We start from the raw sequence: 27,659 nt of genomic DNA, 5'->3' as shown, positions 1-27,659 counted from the left end.
TTGACAACTGTGGTAACCACGGGAGCAAAACCTGCTCCGTGACAAGGATGAGGACTGTTTCAGAGGTAAGGAAATGGGTCTGTCTTGTAATCTGCTGTGGTACCTTTGCTGCACCCCTCTCTTCTTCTTCTGCTGTCACAGCTACACTGCTTGTTGCCTGTGGGAGCCAGAGCAGTTGAGTTTTTGATAGGTTGGATTCAGAACGGGCTTGTCCCAGTTTCAGAATTAATGATATGAAATAGGATGGGAGGATTTAGGAGGTTTTTGCCCTTCCTGTTAGTCATCCAAATGGTCATTCTGAGGGTCTATTCAGATCTGTTTGAAGCACTGATGAATAAATAACAACAACATCATCAACAATAATAACAATGATAATAATAATAATTTTCATCTTTCAACAAATGACTTAAGAAATTACTGATGCAGAAACATGCAATTTCCCCTCCCCACAAATAGCTGTGGGTAGACATGGCATAATTTTCTGAATGTGAGAAAGGCATGGTAAACATAGTTGGTCGCCAGGTAGTATGGTTTGCTTTTCCTGATTTGATGTCTCATATAAATAACTAGTAAAGTGTCAATTGCTTATTTACAGACAAATTGCACTGAACTGAATTGCTTCCTCGGGGTTGGTAAAAGGTACAAAACATTCAAGGACAGCAGAGATAAGTGAGAGTTTTGTGTGTAACATTTACATTGTGAATGTAGATCATTCACTGTCTCGTAAAGGGTGAGAGACGAGAGCTTGCACATTGAAGAATACTTCTTCTTCTATTTCAGGCAAACTAATTTTCTTTTGCTCACTTCCCTGCCATACTGATAGGTCGTGACACTTATTCTCTACTTGAGGAGTAAAAGCTAAAGTGTTTTACCTACAGGGGTGTATAAAAGGAATTTGGAATTTCCTCCTTTACATTTCCTATGCTGTACTTTGCCAGTATGATCATGTTCTCTATTAGCACCTTTTAATAACAAGATTCACTTGTATGTACTTGCTCTCCATTTATTTACTCTATATCCTGCCTAAGAAGTCAAGAGGATAGGATTTTAAAGGAGAAAAGCAGTTAGGCATTTAACCTTTGGTAGCAGTTTCCATGAGTCAAGTCTGCTGGCATATGCTTTTGAGAGGCTTCTGTAAATGACTGAATAAAATGTATGCTTGAAAGATATAAAATGAAGTCTGTTTTCCTACTTCTTTCTGTGTCTTTTGTTACTGTTGTGGTACAGGAATTGTATATAGTATATTAAGCAAGATGATTAACAGCAGACTCATTTATAACATGCTCTGAAGTACTTAATTCTTGTATGATTTTGCTTCCTTTTTTCTTGTGGCTTTTGTAAAGATCTATGTTTTCTGCTTTTGTGGTAAGGAAGATAGATACTGAGTGTGGTGACAAATGCAGTTTAGCTACTGCATTTGAAATGAGCAAACTGTAATTGTGCAAGATTGCAATAGAATAAGGAACCACCAGTCCTAGCCATCCTGTTATCAGCTTTATGGGCTCCAAAAGGCTTTGGTATCTTCAGGCGGTATATGCAAGGTGATACCATAAACCTGAAGGAGGTATGGAGGGACAGCTGGCAAGCTGCCTTTCTGATGCATAGCACTCACAACACTGTGTAACACCTTTAGATAGAAATGACAAGGAAATAAAGGAGGTGAGAAAGCTCCTCAGGGAATAGTCATTTAGATGACTTGGACGACTGTTGGTATTCTGGCACTAATCCTGTGAGTTATCTTCTAATAGGTTAGGTGGCAGATGGAGTATATGACCAGTGATAACTTTAATATGAATTTTTCTTTCTTAATTATTTTCTGTTTGTCTTCTTTTTCTGTCTTCAGACCCATGACCAGGAGCTGAGAATGGGTGCAAAGAAAGAACGATGCCTTCAGAGAAAATGCTTACTTCTGTGGACACTTATTCTCAGTACACTACTTGGCTTTACAATGCTTATCACCTACATCGTGATGACTTGTGGTCGAGGTATAATACAGGATATCCTTTCCTCTGCTTCATCACCCACACCATCTGTAAGACCTCTTTTTCTCCTGCCTGCCTTCCTTGGGTATTAGGCTCAGCATCTCTGTTGAGAATCAGATTTTCAGATTCTCAAAGTATCATTAAACTGGTTATAAAAAAGATAACACTCTTCTTCCTCTCCCTTGGGCCATACGGGATAGGCCACACTTGTTCTTCTCCTCTGTCTGCCATCTAACATGCATGGACCCAGTTTTGGGAGAGAGCATCATTGCATTGACTTGCATCTCGTCACCACGCCATGCGCTGTTGTAGTCACCTCCAGGAAACTGGTCTGAATCTGAGACTTGGAGTTCCTCCTCCACCTTTCCATCTCTGACCAGATCTTAAGTCTGGTCCTAGTTTTCTAGCACAGACCAGTACAGTTGTTGTCTAGAAAGAAAAGTCATGGTCTTTTACTAAGGAAGGGATCTGTAAGCATGGGCCAGAAATATTGATCTGCCTTTCAAATTTGTTGAAAAACTCTCTGCAAAATGGTCTTTGTAAATGTTTATGTGTTCAGAATGCTCAGTACTGAATGTGCATTCATATTGGTGGAGACAGACATTCCCTGCTCCAAAATAAACATTATTGACTCTTCACCTGGCATTTTTCTTCAACCCTTGTGTTGGAGACCATTCACTACAGAGACCAAGGGAAAACTTTTAGTTTAGATTTTGTCTATTTCCACTCTGCCTACCCCTTCCCATGTCAACTGTTGAACCCATAGTATGGGAAATCTTACTTTGATTTACAAGTGGCTTATTTCAGTAAATAATTGATTTGATCTGATGTAGTTACAAGATACTGAACCAAATGAGAACACCTATCCAGTGATCTGCAGCAGTTTAGGTAAAGGGAGTTTTAGATCAAAACAAGATGTACTAGAAAGTCTTTGTTCTGTTCTAACAAATGTCATTGTTGAGAAATATTTCCCGTGCTTGAATATCTCCCTCCATGTTTTCAACTGACCTCCTTACTTCCTCAGTGCTATGCCCTTCTTCTGCTTCATGTGTTCACACTTACAGTTACTTCTAGTTTATCATTTGGACAAATTTGGCTGATTCAGAGAAAATACACTGAGAAGGCAGAATAACCCAGCCTGTGACTGCCTAGATAGTATGAAAGAGAGGACACTACCTCTGGGCTGATTACCTGTTTTTCATTTAAGTAATCTTACTTAGAAAGTATAAATGCAATCTTCTTGTGAAGTGAAAGACAGAACATGCTTTGTTCTACAGTCAGCAAAAACTTGCAAGGAATTTGACACTCTGCATGCAAAGGAGTTTGTACCAAACAGAAATCTTCGGGTGGAAATGCCCCACAGATAACTCATTTTTGTTGTTTGGAGCTGTTCTCACTCTCCGTTGTTACTGGTTAGTTCTCTCCTATTTGCTTCCTGCCCAGGATCCTGTGATGTCGAGCTGGGTCTTACACTGTTGGCCAGACTCCTGAACTCTAGGAATGTCACTGTGGACCCCTGTGAGGATTTCTACAGATATGCCTGTGGCAGCTGGGAAGGCAAATATTCAAGCAGAGCCACAGAAGAATCACTGAATGTATTTGATGTGTTGATGGAAGAAAACCAGTTGATCCTGAAAAGACTTTTAGGTAGGGACAGATGAATGATGTATTTTCCTCAGTCAGAGCTGACAATACCAGTAACTGAGAGCACAATAATTCCTAACAGGGTCTGAGTCCAGTCTTTCCGTTCTTCTGTCATTACAGGTACAGATCTATTCTTAAGCATGTCATATTACAATAGCTGCATTTTAAGCATTTTAATTCCACTTGCCAAGTGTAACAGATGAAACCCAAACTATTTTCATGTTGACTTGTAAAGGTAGACCTTTGTTGCTGTGCTTGTCTGAACGGCCCAGGCACATCACCTTCCTGTTGTGCTCCTGTTCCACTCAAAGAAACTCGTGTCTGGCTTCAGGAGAAGTCATGGCACTTGCTTTGTGTGACTGTGGGAAGTATGGATGTATCTACTATATTGTTCTGAGTCAAAGTGCAGGGTAGCATTTTCTTACAACCTTTCTCTGCTCTAATACTGCCCCAACAATTTTTTAACCACTTTTGTAGTTTTTGATTACTTTTTTTTCCTCAGAAAGCCCACAGTTTGGGATAAAAGGCTCAGCTAAGGAGAAAGCAATTCAGTTCTATCAGTCCTGCATGGATACCCAAAGGATAGAATCCCAAGGAACTCAGCCATTGAAGGACCTCCTAAATGAGGTGAGTGTTTACACTGTTTCTTTTCCCTCCAGAAGATAATTCCTGCAGGGAAAAGGAAAGTGTGAAGTTAATGTCGTATGGTCCTACATGGTTGAATTTTGCTAGCATCTGTCCCTGAATTAAGCTCATGGTTCACAGCACAGCCTCTAACCTTCTAGATTTAAATACCGTTTCAAGATCTGATTTTCTAACATTAAGTACCCGAATTTCTCCTCATGTCCATATATATTACTTTAGGACTGTACAACAACCAAGACTGTAAAGAGGGATCACTTCTAATCTGAGCAGCTCAGTTTCAATAGGATCCTCTTCCCTCTCTCCTTCTCCTGCTTCTTTCCTATACGCGTTGTTGTGTTGATATTATTGCTCCTTTTCCCTGTGTCATTTTGAAGCTGGTTGCTTTGCTTAAGCAAAAGTGACAGGTCACCTTAAAGACAACAGGGTGTGTAAACTCTTCATGAGTTTCCCCTGTTGCTCTTTGCTTTGCTGCCTCTCAGTTGTCATCATGACTGAGCTCATAGGAGTGAAAAGAAAGATTTAGTAAATATAGATCAAGTGTTTTTCTCACCTGCTGTCCTGCTCTCTCCCTCCCTTACTAGATTGGTGGATGGAATATCACAGGTGTGGGGAAAGCAAAAGATTTTAATGAAACTCTTCAGACTCTCATGGGCAGATACAGCACCTTTCCCTTTTTCAAAGTCCTTGTGGGTCCTAGTCCTTTTGACCTCAAGACCAATATTATTCAGGTAAGTGGACTAAAGAAGGAGAATCATCCAGAAGCACTGGGAATAAGGAGTCAGTTACACAGCCCATGAGGCCCAGGCTTGCTGAAGTTAAGCCTGTGTTCTCCGAAGAAAGTTTTCCTAACTTTCAGTAAGCTGCTTGATTTTATTACATAGAAAGCACTTATTTCTGGAAAAGGAGCAGATGTGGAAGAGCAAGTTGCTTACTTTCTCTCATCAATTTTGCCTGACAGTATAAAATGCACTTCATTGTGTTACGTTTGTGGTATGACTAGTAAATAATGGACAATAAGTGCATAGTGTGTTATGAATTTTGCAGTTCACTGTTGTGGTTTAAATGAGATAGGCAGCTAAGTACCACGCAGCCACTTACTCACTCCCCCACTCAGTGGGCTGGAGGGGAAATCAGAAGAGGAGAAATGTGAAAACTCAGGGGTTGATGAAAAGACATTTTAATAATAATAAAAAAAAATTAAAAAAGAAAAAAGAAAAAAAAGAAGTGATTAAAAAAAAACCCTAATTGCTCACTGCCAACCCTGGCCAACCTCCATCACCCTCACTTTTATTGTTAAACAGGACATCATATGGTATGGAATGTACCTTTGCTCTGCTGGGTTCAGCTATCACAGCTGTGTCCCCTTCCAGCTTCTGGGACCCCCAGCCTGTTGGCTGGCAGGGTGATATGAGGAGCAGGAAAGGCCTTGACATTGTGTAAGCGCTGCTCAGCAATAATGAAAACATCCCTTTATTATCAACACTAATTGCTTTAATCACAAGTCCAAAACACAGCCTCATACAAAGCTTCTGTGAAGGAATTTAACTCTTTCCAAGCCAAAATCAGTGCCCCATGTTGAGATATTTAAAATGCGGTTTACATGCGACTCTCAGTCACTGCAGCTTCGTAAATGAGCTGCAGAATATGATAGATCCAAAAAATTGCATAGCAAACATTTTCCAGAAGTGAAAACAATTTATTAACATTTCAGGTTTTGTGGCACAAAACAAAGTCTGCTGAGCACATCCTCCCATTCCCAGTGTTTCTGGAAAGAGTGAGATGATACTAATAACCAATAGTAATAATAACAATAATAATAGTGAGATGTGTGTACTTCCTTTTGCAGATTGACCATCCTGAGTTTGAGATGCCACCTGAGAGTAAATTCAAAGAGAAAAATTATCTTGAGGTAACATATCAGAGGCTGAAGAAAGGTAAAAATAGCTATTTGGTGTAGGGATCTCCTTGAATTGCCTCCTGGGTCAGAGTGGTCTGTTCCCATGGGTTACGGTCAGTGACCTTGGAAAATGTCTCCAGAAGGAATTATCCACAAAACTTTCTGCTTTTCAAAAAAAGACAGTTTGTAAAATGTAACCCATTTCTAAATGCAAGCTTTAAAACTTCCAGTGTAGAAACAGAATAGTATCATTTTCACTTGTATTTGCTAAGAAATATGAACCGGGGCTTCCCTCTAGTTTTCCCCTTGAATGTTCTTATCCAAAGTAAGGCTTTATAACTTCAAATCTGTGTGTTGGTGGAGGGGTAGCTAACATTTTAAAAGCTATTTTAAAGCATTTTAAGCTGAGCTGCAGAAACAAGCTCTTGGACACTGGGAGTCATTGCAACAAAGTGAATTTCATCACAGCTCTGTCATTTGAATGAACTTTACAAGAAAAATTGAGGTGATTTCAGTTTCTCAGTCTGAGTCTTTCAGAAGAGTTCTCAAAAAAATCAGTCTGTCTACCCATCGCAACCATTCCTTTAATACTTCATGACTGTAGAAGCAAGAAGCTGGCATTTTCTCTCCATCAAATTACTGGCTCATCATAGCACTACATCTCTCTCCCTTGACTCCAGAGATGGCAAGTCTACATCTCTAAAATGATTCTGATATTTAATGTTACTTTAAACTGGGACAAAAAAAATAGCCTTTTGGGAATTCAGTGTTCATCACTGGGAGAGGAGCTCTCTACTTGGCAAACTCTTCCATCTGAAGATGGTGAAGAAGAGAGTTTTAGGGCTGGAACTGTAGTGGTTTTGTAAGATTGAAACTTATATAGTCAAGATGGGTGGTTAAATGGATGAATTAACAGGTTGACTAATTTTCATACATGTTTCTCCCACTGGTCATATGCTCTGTATTGCAGGTTCTCCGTGTGTATCTCTCATACTTGAAGAAACTGGGGGGCCTACTTGGAGGGCTGCAGGATGGTCCCCCGGATTCTTTTTCCCTTACCTTGTCCTTCATCTCTAACCTCCAGAAGTTTGTCACCCCACTGCAGGAAAGACAGCAGAGGGGGATGCTGTTCTTTCACACTACCATTAGGGAGCTACAGGTATCTATGCCTTAGAACTTGAGCAGCACAATAACATGACATACACATTCTGAAGATCCAGATCAAAAGAGATTATGAGACACTCTGCTTAGATGCCATTCCCTTGCAACTTACACTTGGAGACTGTTGAGCTTTAAAGAACCTATTAACTTGAAGTATTTTATTGGCAGTAGTTGGATTTCTCAGGCACACAACTCTCTCCCCTCCCTGGTCCTAATTCAGTAATAAAAAAGGCAATTCTCCTTTTCTACTGTAATCAATACATCATAAAAATAGTTTAACTTGTTGAAAGTATCTCTTAAGAGTATTAAAGAGACTGCACCAGTTTTCCCATTATTTCTTGTCAGTCAATTGAGATTCATAGTTCAGCATGTAAGCTTTGTTTTACTTCTAGGAAAAGGCACCAGCTATAGACTGGTTGTCATGTCTCCAGGCTGTCTTCCATCCTATGCAGATGAACCTGTCTCAGCCAATTGCAGTGCATGACATGGATTACATAAGAGGCATGTCACAGCTTATTGAACAATGGCACAAGCAAAGGTAGGAGTCAATCTCTATGGTTGTAGTTGTTCATACCTCAAGAAATATTAGCCATAAACTAAAGAGGTCTGTGTTACAGCCTGCAGAATACAGTAGCTGGAGAATTGCAAGGCTGCTGTGGCTTTATATCCACAGGTTTCGCCAGTACTAAGGCTTAGAATATATTCACAATAGACTTGCACATGCCTGCAGTATACATGTATACACATATATATATATGTCACTCAGGTAAACAGATATGAAACACAGTGCCTTTACTGGCATACCTTTTTCCCTCTCCTCCCTACCTCCAGCACTCATACGAATATGAATAGCTCAGACAGCCTCATCCTACTTCTGCTCTCCAGCTGATCAAGATTGGTCTATACTAGTGAAATATATATATATACATGCACACCATGTGGATCATTCGAATAACTGGTCTTAGATATTCAGGCCAGCTATATATCCAGAAGCTAAGCCCCAGATCCCCTGATGTCCACAGCTGTTGGCACCTGGATATATGAGCCCCTGAGTCTTGCAGCCCTACATTGGTTGCTGATGCTCTGGTTTCTTCCTGTTAGAAACACACATATATATGTGCAGATCTCTCCAGTAGCTGGTCCAAACCTCTAGACAGCTCTCAGACCCCTGCACTCTCTAGCACCTAGTTTGAACCAAAGTCCCTCTAGTAAATTTTCAGAGTCCTTGTTTCTTCAGTATCCCATCCCCACACAGAGAGTAGAATGTTATTTAAGCATAGCATTTAATAAGATAGGACAGATTCTGGTGACCATGCACAGGGCTCAGTCAGACAGATGTCATGGCAAGCCACAAGTTTACACTCAGATGTTCCCTCTTACCTCTTTTCTTCTCCCTTTTCCCATGTGTGTTTCCCCCAGTCCTCTGTGATCCTTCTGTTTCCTTGCCTTTGGCCCTTCCCACAAACATCCCATAATAAATCTCACAGAATCCCACATATTATATTCTATAATAAGTTTTACCCAGTCCTAAAATTGGTCTCTCTCCTGCTTCCCATGAAGAATACTATGCCACAGAAGGCAATTACCCTGTGTCTTCATGGTGTTCTGGGAGAGAGAGTTTCTCTGGTTGACTCATGTCAAGTCATCCTTCTCTGACAGACAAATGTGTAGCCCATTCAGAGTATTTTGTTGTCATTATTCAGGTTATTAGGGTTCCTCTGCCACAAATTATTTCTCTCACACTTGCCATACTTCTGTGATTATAGTGACCAGCCTTCAATCTTCAGTTCTTTTAAATGCTATTTTCCTACAGGGTCCTTCACATTTATATGATTGTTTGTCTGGTTGGGAATCTCTCCCCAGCCCTTGACAGTCGATTCCAAGATGCACGCCTGGAACTATCTAAGATTCTTTATGGAAAAATGGGATCTAGAATGGTGAGTTAGCCGTTAACCGTCTTCATTCAGCCTCTGAGAAGCTGAACACCCTATGACATGCCTTGTAGATGTTCTCTCAATGCCTTGTCTGGATGGATGTGTCTTAGATTTCGGGAGGAAAACTACTCTGACTGAGCCATTAAATGCTTCCTTTTTCTCAAAGAAATGTGGGAGTAAACAAGACACAAAAAGCTTTGGAGAGCTAAATACACTGCATCATGGGATAGGGAACAATATATAGATGGTCACCTTTCTTCTACGTATTTGTCTCAGCTAGCATATGAATCTTCATCTTGTGTGAAAATAAGTGGAGTAAATCATAAAGAAATCAATGTTTTAGTTGATTAAATTCTTCTGAGATACCTTAAATAGAACTACGTCACTGCTGTCATTTTTAGATAGCAGCAAGTATGTTACGGACTGTATGTCTATGTGTCTTTTTACTGTATTCCTATCTCTCTGTCCTCACTGTCATGTGTCTCTATTTCTTTCTCTGTTCTTACAGATCCCAGCTGAGCGCTGGAGGAAGTGCTTGACTGATACCAGCTCTTTCTTTGAGCCAGTTCTAGGACAGATGATTGTGCAAGAAATTTTCCCTCAGCAGACAAAGACACTTGTAGGTATTCATCCTATTAATCCCAGTCAGCTTCGTCTTCCTTTTTTTGACATGACAGCTTAAGACCACATCAGGGCAGCAAAATCATGTGTAGGTTTTTATACCTTTTTACATATTCCTGTACTTATGCACTTCCCCTCCTTTTTGGGGAATGAAAGATGTCAGAACCAGATATTGCTGTCACTGGTAGAATGATCAATGCTAAATGCCAGTTATTATCAAAGTCAGTTATTATGACTTTGCTAGCAAAGTCATATGTGCAGCACCAATGCTTATGACAGCCCTACAAATGCATGCAATCTCAGTGTGCTTCCTGGAGTGACAGTGCTAACAGCATTCATCACCAATCTGATATGTTTAAATAAGATTTTAAATTCCCAAACTATTAATGTGTTGTATGGCCATTTGTACAGAAACAAATCAATGCCAAAACATTCTGAATAGATCCACAGTAAAAGGAACACCTGCCTGCAGTGTGGGATTTTTCTTTTTCTTTTGATGACCAGAGTCCCTTTTTCTTCAAGGGAATTTAGTGTAGGCACCAGGTTTTATGAAGATCTTGCAGTGTATAAACTGACAAGAGTAAGTAACTGCAGCAAAAGTTAATAGAAAACTAAGACTACGTGTAGTGAAGCACAAAGCTGAATGAACAAAACATAATTCTGTGAAGGAGACTGTCAGATTGCCATAAATTTGGAAAGGAAGAAACTAGCATGAAATACTTGTGGATACTGAATTCTAATTTTACTCAAGAAGTGAGGCAATCACTTAGTCCACTCCTATCCCATAAGGGATTGAATGAAAAAGAATTATGTTTCATTCTTAATTTCCATGAGAAACAAGTTGAAAAGATATGTGGAAGAGATGATAAGCCCTGTGAGGAACCACTGGATGCCGAATAACTTTAGCCTAAATCATTGTAGAAACTGAAATCTCCTCTTTCACCACAAGAAGAGGAATTTTCCCCCAATTATTCTGTGGTTGAATTGCTGGAACATAGGAAGGTGGTAGCTAAACCTGAAAAATGTTTTTCTGCAGTTCTGGCCATGCCTTCTTTTCTTCACGGCAGGCTGAGCAGATGTTCTCTGAGATCCAAGATGCCCTCTGTGACCAACTGGATCAGTTGAAGTGGATGGATGAACAGACTCGCCAAAAGGCTAAAGTCTTGGTGCGTGCAGAAGGCAAAAGTTACTGAGACCTTCCTTTCCCTGAAACCTTTGCAAACATATGCCATGTTCACATATTCTGACCTGCTTCTACAGGCACACAGTCTTAAATAGATGTCTTATACACACTGAGAATTTTAAGTGGTTCTATGACTGCCATCATGCACATGTGATCAGGCATTGATTCGTAGGCATAGAGAGGCACAGTGTTTGTTTGTCCATTAGATACTCTGAATTAATTGTATTGAGATACCAGTTCAATATTAATTGTATTATGAATTAATTGTATTGAGATATTCAGTACAATACACCCAGAGAGGTTAAAAACTATGAAGGTGAATGCCAGAAAATAACGTTATAAAGAAAAAGAAGACTAGAACTCCACTAGGCCTGAAGTCATTGAATTAAGAAAGCAAAGTAGCAAGAGAAGATGTCTTGTTGAAACGGAGTAGCTGTCATTTTGAAGGATTGAATCACAGATCATAATTAGGTTGTTTAGAAATAGAGTTTAAAAACTGCTGCTAAAATGTAAAACCTTATATTGCTCATGTTTCTTGTTGTTGTTAGGTTTCCAAACTACAAGTGGAGATCGGCTATCCAGCTCACATACTCCAGACTGACAAAGTGAACGTGGAATACCAGAATGTGAGCTATATAATGTAAACATGCCTGCCTCATTATTGGCAGTTTACCTCTAACAACTGCTATCTTGTCTGCTCCTAAAGGAGAATACGATCTCTGTACCAATGCACATTTTCTACTGTTCATTTTCTGAGAACATATGGGCCAAGAAACCTTTATGTATTTCTTCTATATTATTACCTCTGTTTAGAGTGTGGGTGGCCTGATAGAGATTGGTTATGACCTGCTTGTATGGTCTGTTTGACCTGCAGATAACATACTGTCATATCTTAAATTGAAGTCTTTAGAACTGAGAAAGAAAAAAACACAAGTATTCCATTGGTTTGTCTTTTGATGAACCCTTTTTTGACCCATGGGACTTTTTCTCATACTGTCCAATTAGTTCCTTGCTCATGCCCTATAACATTCACATTACCTGTCTCTTCCCTCAGCTGGTGATAAATGAAGACACTTTTTTCCTCAATGTGGTCGCTTGTTTGAAAGTACAGAGGGAAAATTCCTACTTGAAACTCCTTCAGCATCCTTCACAGAATAAGTACGTGTCAGCAACCTGAATAAATAGAACAGAATCACACACTTGTGGACTGAGGTTAGGAAGGGCCCTGTGGAGACCACCTAATCCAACCGTCCTGCTCAAAGCAGGATCAGCTAGAGTAGGTCACTCAGGACTGTGTCCAGTTGTATGCCTGTATCTCTCTTTTAATGCGGAAGGAGGAGTAGTGCAGATGGGGGGAGTGTGTGTGTGTGTGTGTGTGTGTGTGTGTGTGAAACTGGACACAGTACTTCCAGATGTGGCTTCACCAGTCCTGAATAGAGGAGCTGCCAGCGACACTTCTCTTAATGCAAGACAAGATGCTGTTGTCCTTCTTTGATGCAAGACCGAATTGCTGCATCCTGCTTAAAACCCCCTTGAGTATGGCAGCCTCTCTTACCTTCAGCCTGAGTTCATGCTACCAAAAAACCCCGCTGTTGTGGAGGGAGCAGCAGACCCCTGAAAAAAAAGAACATTCTTTGTCAATAAACTGTTGATTAAGGGAGCTGGATGGCTGTCCTGCACTTAGCAGCAAAGCAACCAGCAAGGCACTGTGATGATGTGAACGCTGGCAGGGTCATCTCAAAGGCATGACGTGAAGCTTCATAAGGCAGGCAGTGTTCACAGGCATGCTTAGGACCTCACACCACCTGAAGAGTTTGTGCAGGACTTCACAGGAGGTTATGAATTCTGACTTACTTGGCAGGGAAGTTGTGAGAGTGAATCCCTTAATGTGTATGAAAGCTAAGCTACTAGTTCTGATATCTGTAAGCAAGTAAAGGTTTATTTCAAACACCTTTAACTGTAGAAAATGTGAATTTCATCATTTGGTGCTGCTTCATGAATAGCTGTACTGAGCAGACCATTTCTGCAAGACCAAGGGAGGGAAAGAGCAAATGATGAGATAAGGAGTAAATACTTTCTCTTATTTCTCTTTTTCTGTTTCTAGCTGGCATGTGTCCCCCTGGACTGTGCGTTCATACTACTCAATAAGGCAACACATGGTCGTCTTTCCTGCTGGAATGTTCCGCAGCCCTTTTTTCCACACAAAGTTTCCCAGGTATGAAGGGGCTGCAGAGGTGGAAGCTGAATGTAGTCGCTTGGCTGTGTGATGTTTCCAGGAAGAGTATTAATGGGTCTGTCTTTAACCACTTTTTCTTACTGCATCTGAGAAAGACATGGGGGGTGGAATACCTTTTTCTAAAGCCAGATGGAGACTGCCTTATGAATTCTGAAAATGTGATCATTGATACAGCTGGAGCAAAATCAGAATCTAGGTGAAACTAAGCTGAGCCAAGTATATTACCCAGAACAAAGAGGCAGAGATCTCGTGTAGGTTAACTGCAAAGAGGACGATTCAGCTTTGCCTCTCATTTTCTCGATTCCAAGAATTCCAAAAATCTAACCCATGCAAATCTAATCCAGAGCAAATCTGAGCCTTGCAGAGCAGCTTTTTGTCTGAAGTCTTCAAATGGCCAAACACAGTTCCTTTTCTTATTTATTTTAAATAAACCTTTTCAAATAAGCAAATACATTTTTAATTCCAAGTGTTCCCCTGCTGCAATGACAATTCTATAGACCAGATTTTTAGTTGGGTTCTTTCATCATATGGAACAGATCTATTAAGTTGTTGGGGTTGTTTTGTTTGGTTTGGTTTGGTTTGGTTTTTTTATGTTAAAAGCATTTAAAACAGTTGACTGTAAAAACATTATTTGATGTCCTTTTTTTTGCATGATAATGGTTAGATAGATTTCCTAATCCCATTGTACTGAAAGGTAAGTGGGGTAGGCTATCACTTACAATATTCTTCCTCTCTGAAAAACTGTCCATAACTTCTGATTCCTTTTGTATTCCATGTTAGTAAAATACCTTTTTATCATTGTCATCCCAGCTGAGTAGACTGATAAGTCAAACTTGATCAGCTTTTGGTGAGTTGGCATGATAGCTTTTATCTCAGATGATGCTGCAAAAATTTAAACCTTACTGACAAAAAACAATTCAAATGACTGTGAGGATAGTTTTTAAAATAGGAAGTCAACAAAGCAGTACAATCGTTATAGAATCATAGAATGGTTTGTGTTGGAAGGGACCTTTAAAAATATCTGGTCCAACCATCCTGCTAGATTATGTTGCTCAAAACCCCATCCAGTCTGACCTTGGCCAGTTCTAATGGTGAGGCACCCGCAACATTTTTGGGCAACCATAAGAAGTTACAAGCTACAGAGATTCTGAAAGATCCATGCTAAGAGAAGATGAGCTGTTCTGTTCTTTTCACTTCCTACTGAGTTCCAAGCATGTAATAATGATCTACTACAAACATTTCATGCTTCAACAGCATTAATAAGTGCATGCAAAGAAAGAATGAGCCCATCATTTCATATTATGGAAATATGTTTTGAGGGTACTTCTGCTTGTGTGACTATTTTAGATTCATTGCATAGAATCAGAGAAATTCCCATTGGAAAGAACTGCTGGAGATCTGTATTACAGATCTCTATTTTCATCAGGGACTGTAGTGATAGGACAAGGGGTGATGGATTTAAACTGAAACAGGGGAAGTTCAGGCTGGATATAAGGAGAAAGTTCGTGCTGTGAGGGTGGTGGGGCACTGGAACAGGCTGTCCAGAGAAGTGGTAAATGCTCCATCCCTGGCAGTGTTCAAGGCCAATTTGGACAGAGTCTTGGGTGATACGGTCTGTTGTGAGGTGTTGCTTCCAATGACAGAGGGTTGGAACTGGATGATCTTAAGGTCCTTTCCAACCCTAACTGTTCTATGATACTGTGATTACAATCTCTTGCTTGTAGCGAGATCACCAGTGCTAGACAAGAGAAATTGTATTCAAATCTTCATTATTTTAATTTCTCTTGCCATTTTCATATTATTTTTTCACTAGAGAACTGTTGCAAGATTGTTTCTCCACCTATCCTGCTTTTGTATGATTACCATTGCCATCACTGTTTGTGCAGCAGTTCAGCCAGTAGTGGGTAAATAAGGACATAACTCAGTAACAGTAGATGTCACTAGAGTTCATAAAGGCACAATCTCATTCACAGACTCTTCATTATTACGATGACTTATTAGCTATAAATACCTTAATACGAGTCCATAGTGAAAATTTAAGCATTGGTAGAATAATTTACACTAGTATTTGCATTTTTACAGAGTGTACCACGTCTGAGAGACAGTAAATAGAAAGTGCTTCTGAGTGCTCTCAGGGTAGAATACTCCTGTGCAGCCCACAGTTGTGCTCAATGGCCATAAGGAATGCTCACCTGCCCCCTTTTTCTTTCCAAAAGCACTCCTTTCATGTTTCTTTTTCAGTGCTGTGAACTTTGGAGCCATCGGGGTCTTCATGGCACATGAACTTCTTCACACATTCTATGGTTATGGTGGGTACTTCCTGTGGTGTCTTTGTTTACTCTTCTAGGTCCCCACTGGTACTTTCTCTCAGGGGATCTTAAATCCTGGCCCCTCTATGAATGTACAGCTATACTATTAAGGTAGATGAAGCTAAGAAAAACCTACTACAGGCCATGCTGACTACTAAGATGACTCAATGATTAATGTGAAGAATACAGGTGAATGCCAGAAAAACCTTTACTTTTTAGGATATTTTTTCTCCCACAGTGCTGCCTGGGGGCTGTCCTACATGCAACAGGGGTGCACTACAGAAATCTATAGACTGCTTGGTTGAACAGTATGAAAGCTATGGCTTTAAGGTCAATGGTACTTTTACGCTGTTGGAGAATACAGCTGACACTGGAGGGCTTGCCATTGCTTACCAGGTATTGTGGGATACTTACCTTTCTAATCTCACAGTCTCATCACACAACTCAGCTGCTGTGTCACAAGATTGTTATGCTGTTTTTATTAAGGCCATGGTCAGCAGCAGGGACTCTCGGAATGAAGAGAAAGAGATACAAAATTGCTAATTTATTGAATATATACTAGGTTTATATATTTCATTGAGAGAAGACATGGGTTTGGGACACTATCTGAAGGGGAATTTAGTATTATTAATTTTCTCTCTCCACAGGCCTATAAGAATTGGCTGAAAAAGCACAAAGAAGAGAAGGATTTACCTAATATTGGACTTTCACATGACCAGCTTTTCTACCTCAGTTTTGCTCATGTAATGAATTTTAGGTTACTTGTGTCTCTCTCACTCTCTATTGTCTTCCACATTATTACAGTTTGTCTTTCTCAATATTCAATCCCTTTTTTCCCCTCCTCTCAGAACTCGGAATAACCAATGTGTCCAAGAAAAAAGAAAACTAAAATTCACACATAGGACCCCTAACCTGTTATGGATCTCAAAGCTAACAAAAGACCTGTCTGCAATTATCTCTTTTCCAAAGCTCTAAAATCTACAAAAATTAAGCTGTAGCAGGCAAGTTGTGTCAGTGAAAGCATGCTTCACTGCCAGGTCCTAAATACTTTTTTACTGTTGTGAGCAATCTTGAACATGGAAAGTGGAATTTTATTGGAAAAGGCACATACCTTTCCGTGCCTTTCTTCATTCACTTCTCCGTCATGGTAAATAACTAGAGGTCATATCATTCTGAGTAACTGAGAAGGATAAAGGATTTTGAGTGTTAATTAGAGGTAAATAACTAGGAGTACATGCACACATCATTGAAGATTTCTGTGGAAACCTGGCTTAATGATTTCTGCAAAGTTGTACCTTTGTCATTGTGCTGTTGATTTCCTCATAATAGATCATTGGATTTCTCTACTCTGAAAAGTCACACTCTTATAAGTGACTGTAATTGTGCAAAGGAAAAGGTTTTGTGCATGTATTTACGTTAGGTCAGAGCAGTGGGTAGAAAAGCAGTTCTGAAATCACAGGTTACTGGGTCTTGGTGGCAAGTTTTGCATTTCAGAGGCTGTCTGACAGCTCCTGCATCATTTGTCAATGAATAAAAACTGAAAACAAAAGTGAAGACTTAGATTGCTAGTTTAACACTGGTAGAGTCACATAACCTTCCAGCCAGTCTTTCAAGTAGTAAAGGGATGTTGTCGAAGGATAAACACTCATTGCTTTTGCTTAAGAATCTAAATCTAGACACTAAGACTACATCTACACCATTATTTTAGATGGAGTTCAAGGCTGCATGATCTTAAACTCCAAGCTGGTCTAAATTCCCTGTGTTCTGTACTATGCAGCATAGAAAAGGAGCAGATATCTAGTCAGATAGGGAAACAGGGACAGAGAAGCTTAGCAAAAGGGAAAAGAGTCAGAAATTGTGGTGGTGGAAGGAAAGACCTGAACATAGTTGGCATCCATGTGTGTTTCCTTGTTTACTCCAGCAGCCTCAGTCAAACGTACAGGGGCTTGAGGAGCCTAAAGCTTTGTTTCTATGAGGACTTTCAATCAGATTGACTTCCCTGGTTTGCTTCCTTTCAGGCAATGTGTGGACACCAGGATCCTGAGAAATTACAGTCTTCCCTGAACACAGATCCACACAGTCCCCTGCCACTACGTGTCTGTGGGCCTGTCAGCAACAGCCAGGACTTTGCCAAGCACTTCCACTGTCCCAGTGGATCCCAAATGAACCCAGACAAGAAATGCCACATCTGGTGATCTGCATGGAAAAAGAGGAAGAGAGGTGTGAGCACAGGGAGAGGAAGGCCTGACCTATAAAAGTATGACCATCTTCTCAGGGCCCCGAGGGTGATGCAGTGCTCTTATTCACTCTCCTACCTGCCTTTTCTTAGTATCTTTTTCTCAGCAGTTGATTGTAGCAAAATCATTAAACTGAGCTCATAAGAGAAGAGGGTCTTCTACTGCTCTCAATGCTGTCCCAGATGTGACAGCTCTAGAGTTTAGCAAGTCCTAAGGTAGCAAGATGACTACCTAGTAAACAACGATTTCTGAGTCATTATAAACAGAAGGACTGTTACATTATTAGTCCCTCTGTTCAGTGCATTCCCTGCCTATTCCTGCAACCTCACAGTCATGTTGAATGGGCAGGGCAATAAACTGGAGCTCTAAGACCTGTTCACATAAGATATGCTGTTAGGGAAATCCTATGGGTTACTGTGTGTCGTGGTTTAAGACCAGCTGGTAACTCAGACAAACGTGTGGCAAACCACACATGTAGGTTACCAGAGAGGGAAGAATCCTCTTCTACTGCCAATAAATGGGTAAAGGAACTAGGAAAGACTCAAGGCTCTAGCTTCTAGGCTGAAAGATAAGTCACCTAATAATGAAGGTTGCTGAAGACCTTCTTCCCTGTTCTCTGTTTCATCAGCAAAACTCCTAAGAGACAAAAGAGGGAAGAGGAAAGCATCCTCATTAGTGGGAGTAGGATTGGGAGCTGGGAAGATTCTGACTTTCCTCTTTCTTTCTTTAAAAAGATTATTTTTTTTTAAGTCTATATTTCGAGTTGAGGATGTGGTTGAGGGTGGAGGAACAGTCACAAGGGGTTTTAGCAGTCTCTGAACACTGAACAATTGGAATTCCAAGAACTCTTCTGAATCCTGAACCTGGTTCTCTCATCCCTGTATTTGCAAACATGTAACATCGAAACAGAGGAGCAGAGTTGCTGTAAGGTTTTACTTTCTACTTGAAATTTGATTTTATGTATTAAAGTGCTTTAAAGGAAAAGAGAGAAAGAAGTAATATATTTTAGGGTAGCAGGAGACATGCTTAAAAGCACATTCTCAAGAGCAACCTAATAATTGCATCAAGTTCAGGTGCTGATAATTAGAAAATATAGATCAATGTTTTAGAATTTATCAAAGTTGTTAAGTATACAAACCACGACAACCTTTTGCATGTTCTTCAGAGTGTTCTTGATTATGGGAGAATTTTGATTTTATTTATTATCCTGGTTGCCTTGGGATTGTTTGTAGAAGAGGTGCAAGTGGAAATAGCCCTTTTCAATGTAAGCGTTGTACAAATTCTTAAAATCCTAATTACTCCGTTATTCTGGTCCAGTACTGACTAATGCAGGTAAATATTTTCCAAGAACAGACTTTTCAGATATTTTGTTTTCATTAATTAACTAAAATGTTAGTAAAGAGTTTGCTTCAGTGAAAAAAGTGGTTTGGATGGCAAACTCTTTTATGACCAGGCCTGTTTCTTTGTTCCGTATTTGTACTGTTCCCAGCATGACTGAAGTTCATAGCTGAACCTCACAAGTAATAAATGATAATACCTAGAATTAATTCTATGCATTTGCATCATAAAGAATAACAAATTGGGATTGTGCTTATTTTTCCTCTTTGAACAGTGTATGCTCTTCCTCCACTCATTTGATGAATTTTGTCCCAGCAATATGTCCAGACTATCTCTTAGATTAATAGCAATTAACATTGTACCAGAACTTGTGTGCAATATAGAAGTTATTTCAGTGTGCTGAGACTACTTGGCTTCTTTGTGTATTATGTATAGAAAAAGCAAAAGCTGTCGACAGTCTGCATTTTGAGGCGTCTTCAATTTTTCTTGTATCTATCTTGTGCATGGCAGGGATGGGTCCCTGGAATATGCAATTTTTTCTTGTTCTTACTGTGTATGATGAAATTATGAATATTTTGTTTTAAAGACAAGGTCACTTTGAAGTTGGTGAGTTGAATCAATTCTTGTTTATTGCTATGATTTTTTTACACAAAGAACATGTGGGAAGTGTAAGAAGGGACATCTAGCTTATAAAAACAATGCATACAACTTGGACTGAGAATTTATTGTGTTTCTCAAGGAGGGAAGGAAACACTCTCAATAACTATACAAGATCCCAGCCCATGTCTCAGTGTTGCAAGTTCCCTGGGATATGATTGCTGAAGAGAAGCCATGCTGCCTAATAGCTGATCATAAAACACAGGTAGATGTTCAAACTGTTATCATCAATGACCATAGCATTTATTTCATGCTTTATGTAACACATTAGAAAAAGAACACAATGCTGACAGCGCTCAGAGCAAGAACCAGATCCAGCACCAGATCATTCACTGCTGAGTTCCTCAGTTCCTCTGAATCCTCATGCTGCACCATGTCAATCACCTCCGTTCCTTCCCCTGTTGATGAGGCCACAAATATTTCCTCCATTTTCTCCCAGTCTTCACCTAGGGGAGGTTAGGGACAAGATCAGCTTTCTTCTAGTTTTCTTTCTTCATACCTGGATATTTTCACCTCTGTTTCCCTTCCTGTTTTCTCTCCCTGCTTTCTAAACTTTCAACTCTGTTTTCTCCTTCATACTAAACAACTTTTCATTCATAACCCCCTCTCTTTTGTCCTTTTCTTGTTTCTATTCTTCCTCATTCAGTACATATTCTTCTATGCTCACTGTCCTTATAGCATCCTCATGATTCTCAAGTGTGGCTTTGTGGCAGTTACAGATGTGAGCATGCAAACGTGGTCTAAACTTCTCTCTCTTTACCCTGCAGCAGGGTAGTGAGTGGTCATCCAGGAAGGTGAGACCATCATTGCAGTTTTACAAGGGTAAATTAGGTATAAAAGAAGAAAGGCACTGGAAGAACTGGGGACTGGAATCTGGTTTCCTGTGGTTTGACACTTGCAGATAGTTTCTTTCCCCATGACAATCTTTTCCTGTCCTCTTGTTACAAGTGTATCTTTCTTCCACTGATTTTTTCTTTCCTCATTCCCACATTCATGCATTTGGCCTGTTTCCAGTGCCTCACCACCCTCACAGTAAAGAACTTCTTCCTTATATCTCAACTGAATTTCCCCTGTTTCAGTTTTAACCCATTACCCCTTGTCCTATCGCTACAGTCCCTAATGAAGAGTCTATCCTCAGCATCCCTATAGGCCCCGCTTCAGATACTGGAATCTGCTATGAGGTCCCCACACAGCTTCTCTTCTCCAGGCTGAACAGCCCCAACTTTCTCAGCCTGTCTTCATACAGGGGGTACTCCAGCCCCTGATCATCCTTGTGGCCTTCTCCGGACTTGCTGCAACAGCTCCATGCCCTTCTGCTGAGGACACCAGAACTGCACACAGTGCTGCAAGTGTGGTCTCACAAGATCAAAGGGGCAGGATCACCTCCTTTGGCCTCCTCCTTAGGGGCCATCTGACCCCCACTGCCCCTTGACAGACATCTTTTCAATCCTTTTATTTATTTTCTTTTTTTTTGCAAACCCAAGCTTCTGTGTCCATCCCCCATCTCATTTTCTGCCTTTTTTTACTTTCCAGGCCTCCTCTTTCTCATCCTCTCACTTCAACCTGTCCTCTCACCTGCTGATGGACTGTTTTGCTCTTGCTGTTCATTTGCGGCTATATGAATCCTGGTCTTGCTTCTCAGTGGTATGAAGGCTTTAGAGAAGACTGGACAGTAAGTGGCTGGGAATATGCCCATCAGACAGAGGGTAAGTCCCAGGAAAACTGTCAGGGTTAGTTTACCCGCCATCCAATTCTCCTGTCCAGCACAAGACACTTTAGACCTCACTCCTTTTCAGCCAGTGGAGCTGTGATTTATCTACCACTGGTCTCACCTGGCATACATTGTGACATCATTGGACTTGCCTTCCAAACAAAGGTGTTAGTCAGGAACACTGTGGACTTTGCACCATGTGTAGCTAACAACATCCTAAAGCGTGAAAGGAGTGTGAAAGCTGATGTGAATAATCACACAATCCTAAACATCTCCCCCATACAAGCAGTGCTCACAAGTAACTGACTGAAACTGGACAAGAAATGTCCAGTTAAAAGACTGGTGCAACTGGAGGCAAAAGAAAAGTGTAATGACTTTTTCACTTCGGTGCTTTAGCAATTAGTGTTTTGCAACTGCCTTTGTAAATAGAAATAAGTTTAAAAAGCAAAAACCCAATAGAATGACAAGCATGTGTTTTAAAATGTCCTCTAGATGGTGATCTAACATCAATGCAGAAACAGTTTACCTTACAAAGCACCTATTCTACTAGGGGAGAAAGAGGGAGGGAGGGGAATCTCATAGCATTTTAACCCTTGATATTCACTGTGCCAATTTGCTTTAATTTGAGTCTATGTCCAGACATCCATCCAATGATGACTTTTCACCATGTAGCCTGGGAGACAATTTTCTACCTATTTTCAAACTCACATTTAAGCCCAACTATCATCTGCTGTACCAAATATCTTCCACACTTCCTGAATTTATATACAGTTTCATGTTACCATTGGTTTTCCCTTTTCATTTTTCCCCCTTTTCTACCATTAATAATAGTGGTTTTATTCAAGATCCTCCCCTTTTTTTCTGAGACGCCCGAAAACCTGTCTGGAATTTAGGCAAGTCATGAATTTAGCTTGTCAAATCACAGTAACAATTATCTCAGGCCTATGAAAGTCACTACAGAAGTAAGCACACGCAAGGGTACATACACTGATTTAAAGACACTGAGATTTCTACATCAGGTGGTGGTCTTGGGTCATTTGGCTTGCTATCCAAAACATTAAAGGGTTTTTTTTCCAGTTGGTCTTCAAAAGGATTTACACTCAGCCTAAAAATTGCTGGTTGAAGCAGACCTTAGGAACTTAGAATATGGATTTTTCATAAGTATTCATTAAGTTGAAAGGTTGAGTATTACATGGCTGCAAAAATTTCTTATATACTGTGTCCTACGGAATACTGTGTATGAGGATCAATATACTGGGCATCAGTAGCTATATACTCTGACACAAGAGAAGGATGAAAGCTCCAATAGATCTGAAGATGGAGCACATTGGACAGAGTAAGAGGGACTTGGAATGGAATGTGGAACTTTCAGTCCTGCAGGGTGTCTAGTAAAGCAGTTTCCCTGGACAAGTTCCCTACAGAGATCTCTGTATCTAAAGGAATCTGTATCCAATTCAGTGTAAGATTGTATATCAAAGGTGCTCTGCATTCCTCACAGGGAGTGTGGAATACTTTCAAGTCCTCACCTGCACCTCTGAAATTCTTTATTTAACCAAAGTAGGAAAGTAAATAGATGCCAGATGTGGAAACTCATACTACTGCTGAGGTCATGGTAATGTATTCATTCTGGAAAAAGTCCAGAGTGCTGCCTCAGCAAGGGATCCTGTCACAGGAGACTTATTCCTACATCTTTTCGTGTACTGACACCAGTGTTGGTCTGGCTCAGTTAATGAGATATACTACATAAAACCATTTTAAATACAGGTTTTATTGGGTCACTTTTCTAACGGGTGAGTTTTGGATCCAGTTAACTGTGCTGTCACATAAAGGCTAGTCCACAGCTAGGTATTACAAACAAATGATTGGGATGGGATAGAGGAAGGCTAGACTGGCCTTTACTGAGTGCTGAACTACAAATTCAATAGAAGCTTTATAAAGGTTTTACAATGCCTTATGAAGAGACACAGTGAGTATGCAGCCCTTGCTTGAGTTCAGAGAGTTCTGCTTCTTCTTTTCCTTGGTTTGTGCTTATATATGTTCACCAGCAAAGAATATGTGTAGTGGAAATAGGAAATGGATGTACTAAGGTGAAATGTGAAATGGGAAAGATATAAGCCAATAGAAGTGCTGTTTAAACACAACTCAAAAAATCAAAATGCAAAATTGTTTAAATAAAAAAAGAAAAGCTGAAGAACAGAACCAGACTGTCTACCAAATAGGTTGTTACTCAGTATTGCTGACAGCAGTAGCATATTCAGTTGAGCATCTCAGACATTGTATTGTGCATTTCTCTGGATGTTCCCTGTTACAGTGTTTTGTGTGTGGGTACAAGCATCCAATCAGTACAAGAAAAATAGAGCAAAAAAAAAAAAGGTTGAAAGAATTAAATGACTACTGACTTTTTTCTACTTCATCTCTATTCCCAGAAATAAATCGCACTTTTTTAGCACTGTCACCCCTTGTGGAAGCAAAGATTGCTCTACACCATAGAAATCTATCTTCAATAAATGAATTAAACTGATTTGTTTAAAAAGTTGTTGGATATTGTGCCTAAATTGGACATATCATGAACTGAGTCTGATGTGTTTGAGCACTTAGTAGGTTAACATCACTTCCTGCATCACTTCCACTCTGAAGAAGACTGACTTCCATTCAAAACAATCTTACTCTACATGGCCTTGTCCTTTGCTGGAATCCTCATGGTTGTGTTTGCTTACGGTCACACTGATTGCACTGGACAATGGATTCCTTCCTAAAGCTGTGCTTTCCTAACTGTACCAAGAGATACGGGTGTATTTCTGTAGCCAATAGAATAGATTCTTAGTGTAGACTGCAGGACTGCCCTGGGACACCTCTGAAATAGAGGCTTCAAGGTAGAGAAGAACAATGGATATGGGTTCCTCTGTCCATACAGTGGATTTAGAGTGGTGGGGAATGAGCAGCCTATGAGACAGATGAGTACATTGAAATAATTGGAGAAACCAGAGTCATAGAATCGCAGAATTGTTAGGGTAGGAAGGGAGGTCTGGATATCATCCAGTCCAACCCCCTGCCAAGGCAGGTTACACCGGAACATATCCAGGCAGGTTTTGAATGTCTCCAGAGAGGGAGACTCCATAATCCCCTGGCCAGCTTGTGCCAGGGCTCTGCCATCCTCCGTGTAAAGTTCTTCCTCATGTTGAGGTGATACTTCTTGTGTTTTAGTTCATGGGCATTGCTCCTCATCCTGTTGCTGGGCAGTGCTGAAAAGAGTGCCTGCCTTTGAGATACTGATCTTCATTGATGAGGTTGCCTCTCAGTCTTCTCTAGACTAAACAGATCCATCTCCTACAATCTCTCCTCTCATGAGAGATCCTCCAGACCCCCCATTCATAGCAGTAATTTATCTTGCTAGGGATTTTGACTCAATATTTCATGTTTTCTTCCATTAGCTACTTCTGAAACATGACCCAATGAGAGGTGCAAAGACAATGAAAATACCCAAGCCAGTACAGCACACTGGCCACTGCTCTCAGATTCAGCTGGGGGAGGGGGATAAGACTCGTTAATGGGAGAAACCTCATCAGGTTGAAAGAGCTGGTGCATGAAATGTAGTAAAGCAGCTCTCCGGTCCAGTGAAGCCCAGGACAATTGGCAGCACCAGGAAGGTTATCACTGTCTGTATCAGATGACTCTCCTATGTGAGGTCAAAACCCCACTGGATTTGTAATAAGGAGGTGGAGGAGGCTGTAAAGTCATTCCCAAGATGGAGCAGTGAGGGCCTTGAGGCAAAAAAGAGCCAATGGAGGGAAGAAAGGAAATGGTCTGAAAGATCATAATCAGTGAATTTCTGTATCCTACCCGAAGGCTCTATTCCTCAGAGAACAGGATGGTGCCCTGCAGCTAAAGGCACACCCACTGGCTGATTTTGATGCCAGGATCAGAAAACTGATAGAGATGGAGAACTTTGGATGCTCCAGTCTGTAAGGGGGAACTCCAGAAAATGACTGAAAGCAGATCCCCTTAGAAATGCCCAGAACTACAACAGCCAGGGCACAGGTATGGGGAAAATGGCACAAGCAGGTCTGTGAGATCCCGGAATAAAAATAAGTGCAGGGCAGCACAGAGAATTGGCAGAGGCTTTTTTGGACCATAGGGTGGGAATGATGGGGCAGCTGCAAGGTAGGAATAATGGATGTTGGAAGTTCTGGGTTGGAGATAATGGACTGCTGCATCTTAGGCCACAGATAATGTAGAGTGGAAGTGTGTGGTGGAGTGCCTGCAGACAGTTCTGTATTATGGCTGCTGATCTGGTGTTGCAGAGAGTCCAAAAGCGCACTGCAAATTCTGAGGATCTAGTTCCCCCCTGGCAGGCAGTTCTTTTTATTTGTCTGTCATGGTTATTATCAGAAGGTAACCAGTCTGTTGGGATGTGCTTTTTGTTACTGTCACATGCATGACACAGCGCTCTTTGCTTTCTCATGCAGAATTCACAGCTTCTAAGCTATACATGGAAAACTTGTGTGAAAAAGAGCAGTGTTTGGAAAAATATGGCCATTTTCCATCACTAATATTGGATCCTGAAAATGGAAATGTCTTGCTTCTTCTAACAGCGGATACCAGCAGTCAGGTTGTATCACCCCATTCAAGAGATGAAGATAACATCCTTGCCCCAAAGGTTTCATCTATCTCACCATTACACAATAACAACAAACTAAAAGCTCCTGAGCTGGGAGTGATGGTAACAGTGGCTGATGACTTTCTTTTTAAGTGTGAATTGGATTTATCCTGAGGTCTGGGCTGTATTGTCACTTTCTTATCTCCTTCTCTCCTTGTGCCATGTGCTGGATGTGTTTTCATCTGCTCTTGTCCTGTTTGCTATTAATTATTTAAAATAGTAACAGTGGAAGCATATGCAACATACATAGTGTGATCAAGCCTGTATTAAACCTAGTCTTTAACAGCGACTCACCTCCAGGAGGCAATCGTTTTCAAACATCCCGAACAGCTGGATTAAGACAGAATAAATTGCTTTCTACGTTAACTTGGATTTAACGAAATCTTAAATATCTAGATTTAAGTGGGACAAGCGCCCCTGCTTGTAATTCTGAAGAAAGGGAATGCAGATAACAAAGGAAGTTCACCGCTGGGAGCTTCTAAATCAGACCATTCCACCCCCTGCCGGGCCTCTGCTTTAAAATGCATGAAGAACCCGATGCCTTCAGCAGAGGAGTCAGCAACAGCCTAGGCAGAAGCTTTAACTCTTGAAGCACCTTTCTGTCTGGCCTGTCAAGCTTCACATCATTTCTTTATGGCAATCATCAACCATCTCCCTGTGCATTCAGTGAATGTTGAAACGTCTCTGGTTTAAAACATTCTTATGCTTTCTCTCTAAATTACTTCAGGCTACCCTGGCTGAATTCAGACACAAGATAAACCATAAATGACTTTAAAAGAGTTTCAGCTTCTTAGTATTTCAGAAAGTCACAGTCTTTTGAGCAAGTTCTTAAGGAAATTAATAAACTACCTTTTAGATTATAAGAAACACAGTATAAGAAGTTTTCTTTGCCTTCTGCTCTATGAACATGTTTGCTTTATGTTTCAGGGTTCTTTTTTTAGGAATGAAATTTAGCAAGTCACTTTTTCAGTAGCTGGTAAAATCCAGGGACTCAGTCCAATATGCACTGTGGGTTTCAAAGGTTTTTATGCAGCAAGCATTGTAGTGCTCATACAATGCAAGTTATGTTAATTTCCCATGGAATCTGCATACATACAACCCTCTGGTTTCTATTCAGCTTCTACGATTTTCTTAATTTGTGAAGCGATTTAAGGCCTAAGGAAAAAAGATACAATTTCATGATTACTTAATTAAATTGATAACTGTAATTACTCAATTTTGGTTAATAAATTAATATATATCATTATGGCAGTAGATTGCAGCCTACAAATGGGTGGAGTCTACATATACCCAAGGTAATTGCAAATTTGAATGTGAAGCAACTCGCCATGTGCTGACTGAAACTACAGAGAAGAGGAATGGTATAGCTGCTGTGGTGAAACTACAGAGAAGAGGAATGGTATAGCTACTGTGGGAATGCAGAAGTCATCAGGTACATTGTCTGGGC

At 40.4% G+C, this 27,659-nt stretch overlaps 1 protein-coding gene across 1 annotated transcript; it reads left to right on the top strand.

Annotated features, from left to right (window-relative positions):
- Positions 1 to 1,828: 1,828 nt before the first annotated feature.
- Positions 1,829 to 19,396, top strand: KEL (Kell metallo-endopeptidase (Kell blood group); the record flags this gene model as incomplete). The annotated part of the gene is made up of 17 exons (XM_061365497.1): positions 1,829 to 1,985; positions 3,426 to 3,629; positions 4,129 to 4,253; positions 4,853 to 4,999; positions 6,118 to 6,180; positions 7,139 to 7,327; positions 7,722 to 7,867; positions 9,143 to 9,266; positions 9,772 to 9,882; positions 10,952 to 11,050; positions 11,616 to 11,693; positions 12,122 to 12,225; positions 13,172 to 13,282; positions 15,545 to 15,612; positions 15,851 to 16,008; positions 16,260 to 16,355; positions 17,631 to 19,396. Coding segments are annotated over 17 exons (2,157 nt in total), but the record flags the coding sequence as incomplete, so codon positions are not given.
- Between the last annotated feature and the right edge of the window lie 8,263 nt (positions 19,397 to 27,659).

This window comes from Neopsephotus bourkii, unplaced genomic scaffold (genome assembly GCF_033783945.1).
Source record: "Neopsephotus bourkii isolate Nb327-2 ecotype Australia unplaced genomic scaffold, CSIRO-AGI_Nbou_v1 NB_1287, whole genome shotgun sequence".
Taxonomy (NCBI): Eukaryota; Metazoa; Chordata; class Aves; order Psittaciformes; family Psittacidae; genus Neopsephotus; species Neopsephotus bourkii.
This window is presented reverse-complemented; position numbering and strand designations above follow the sequence as displayed.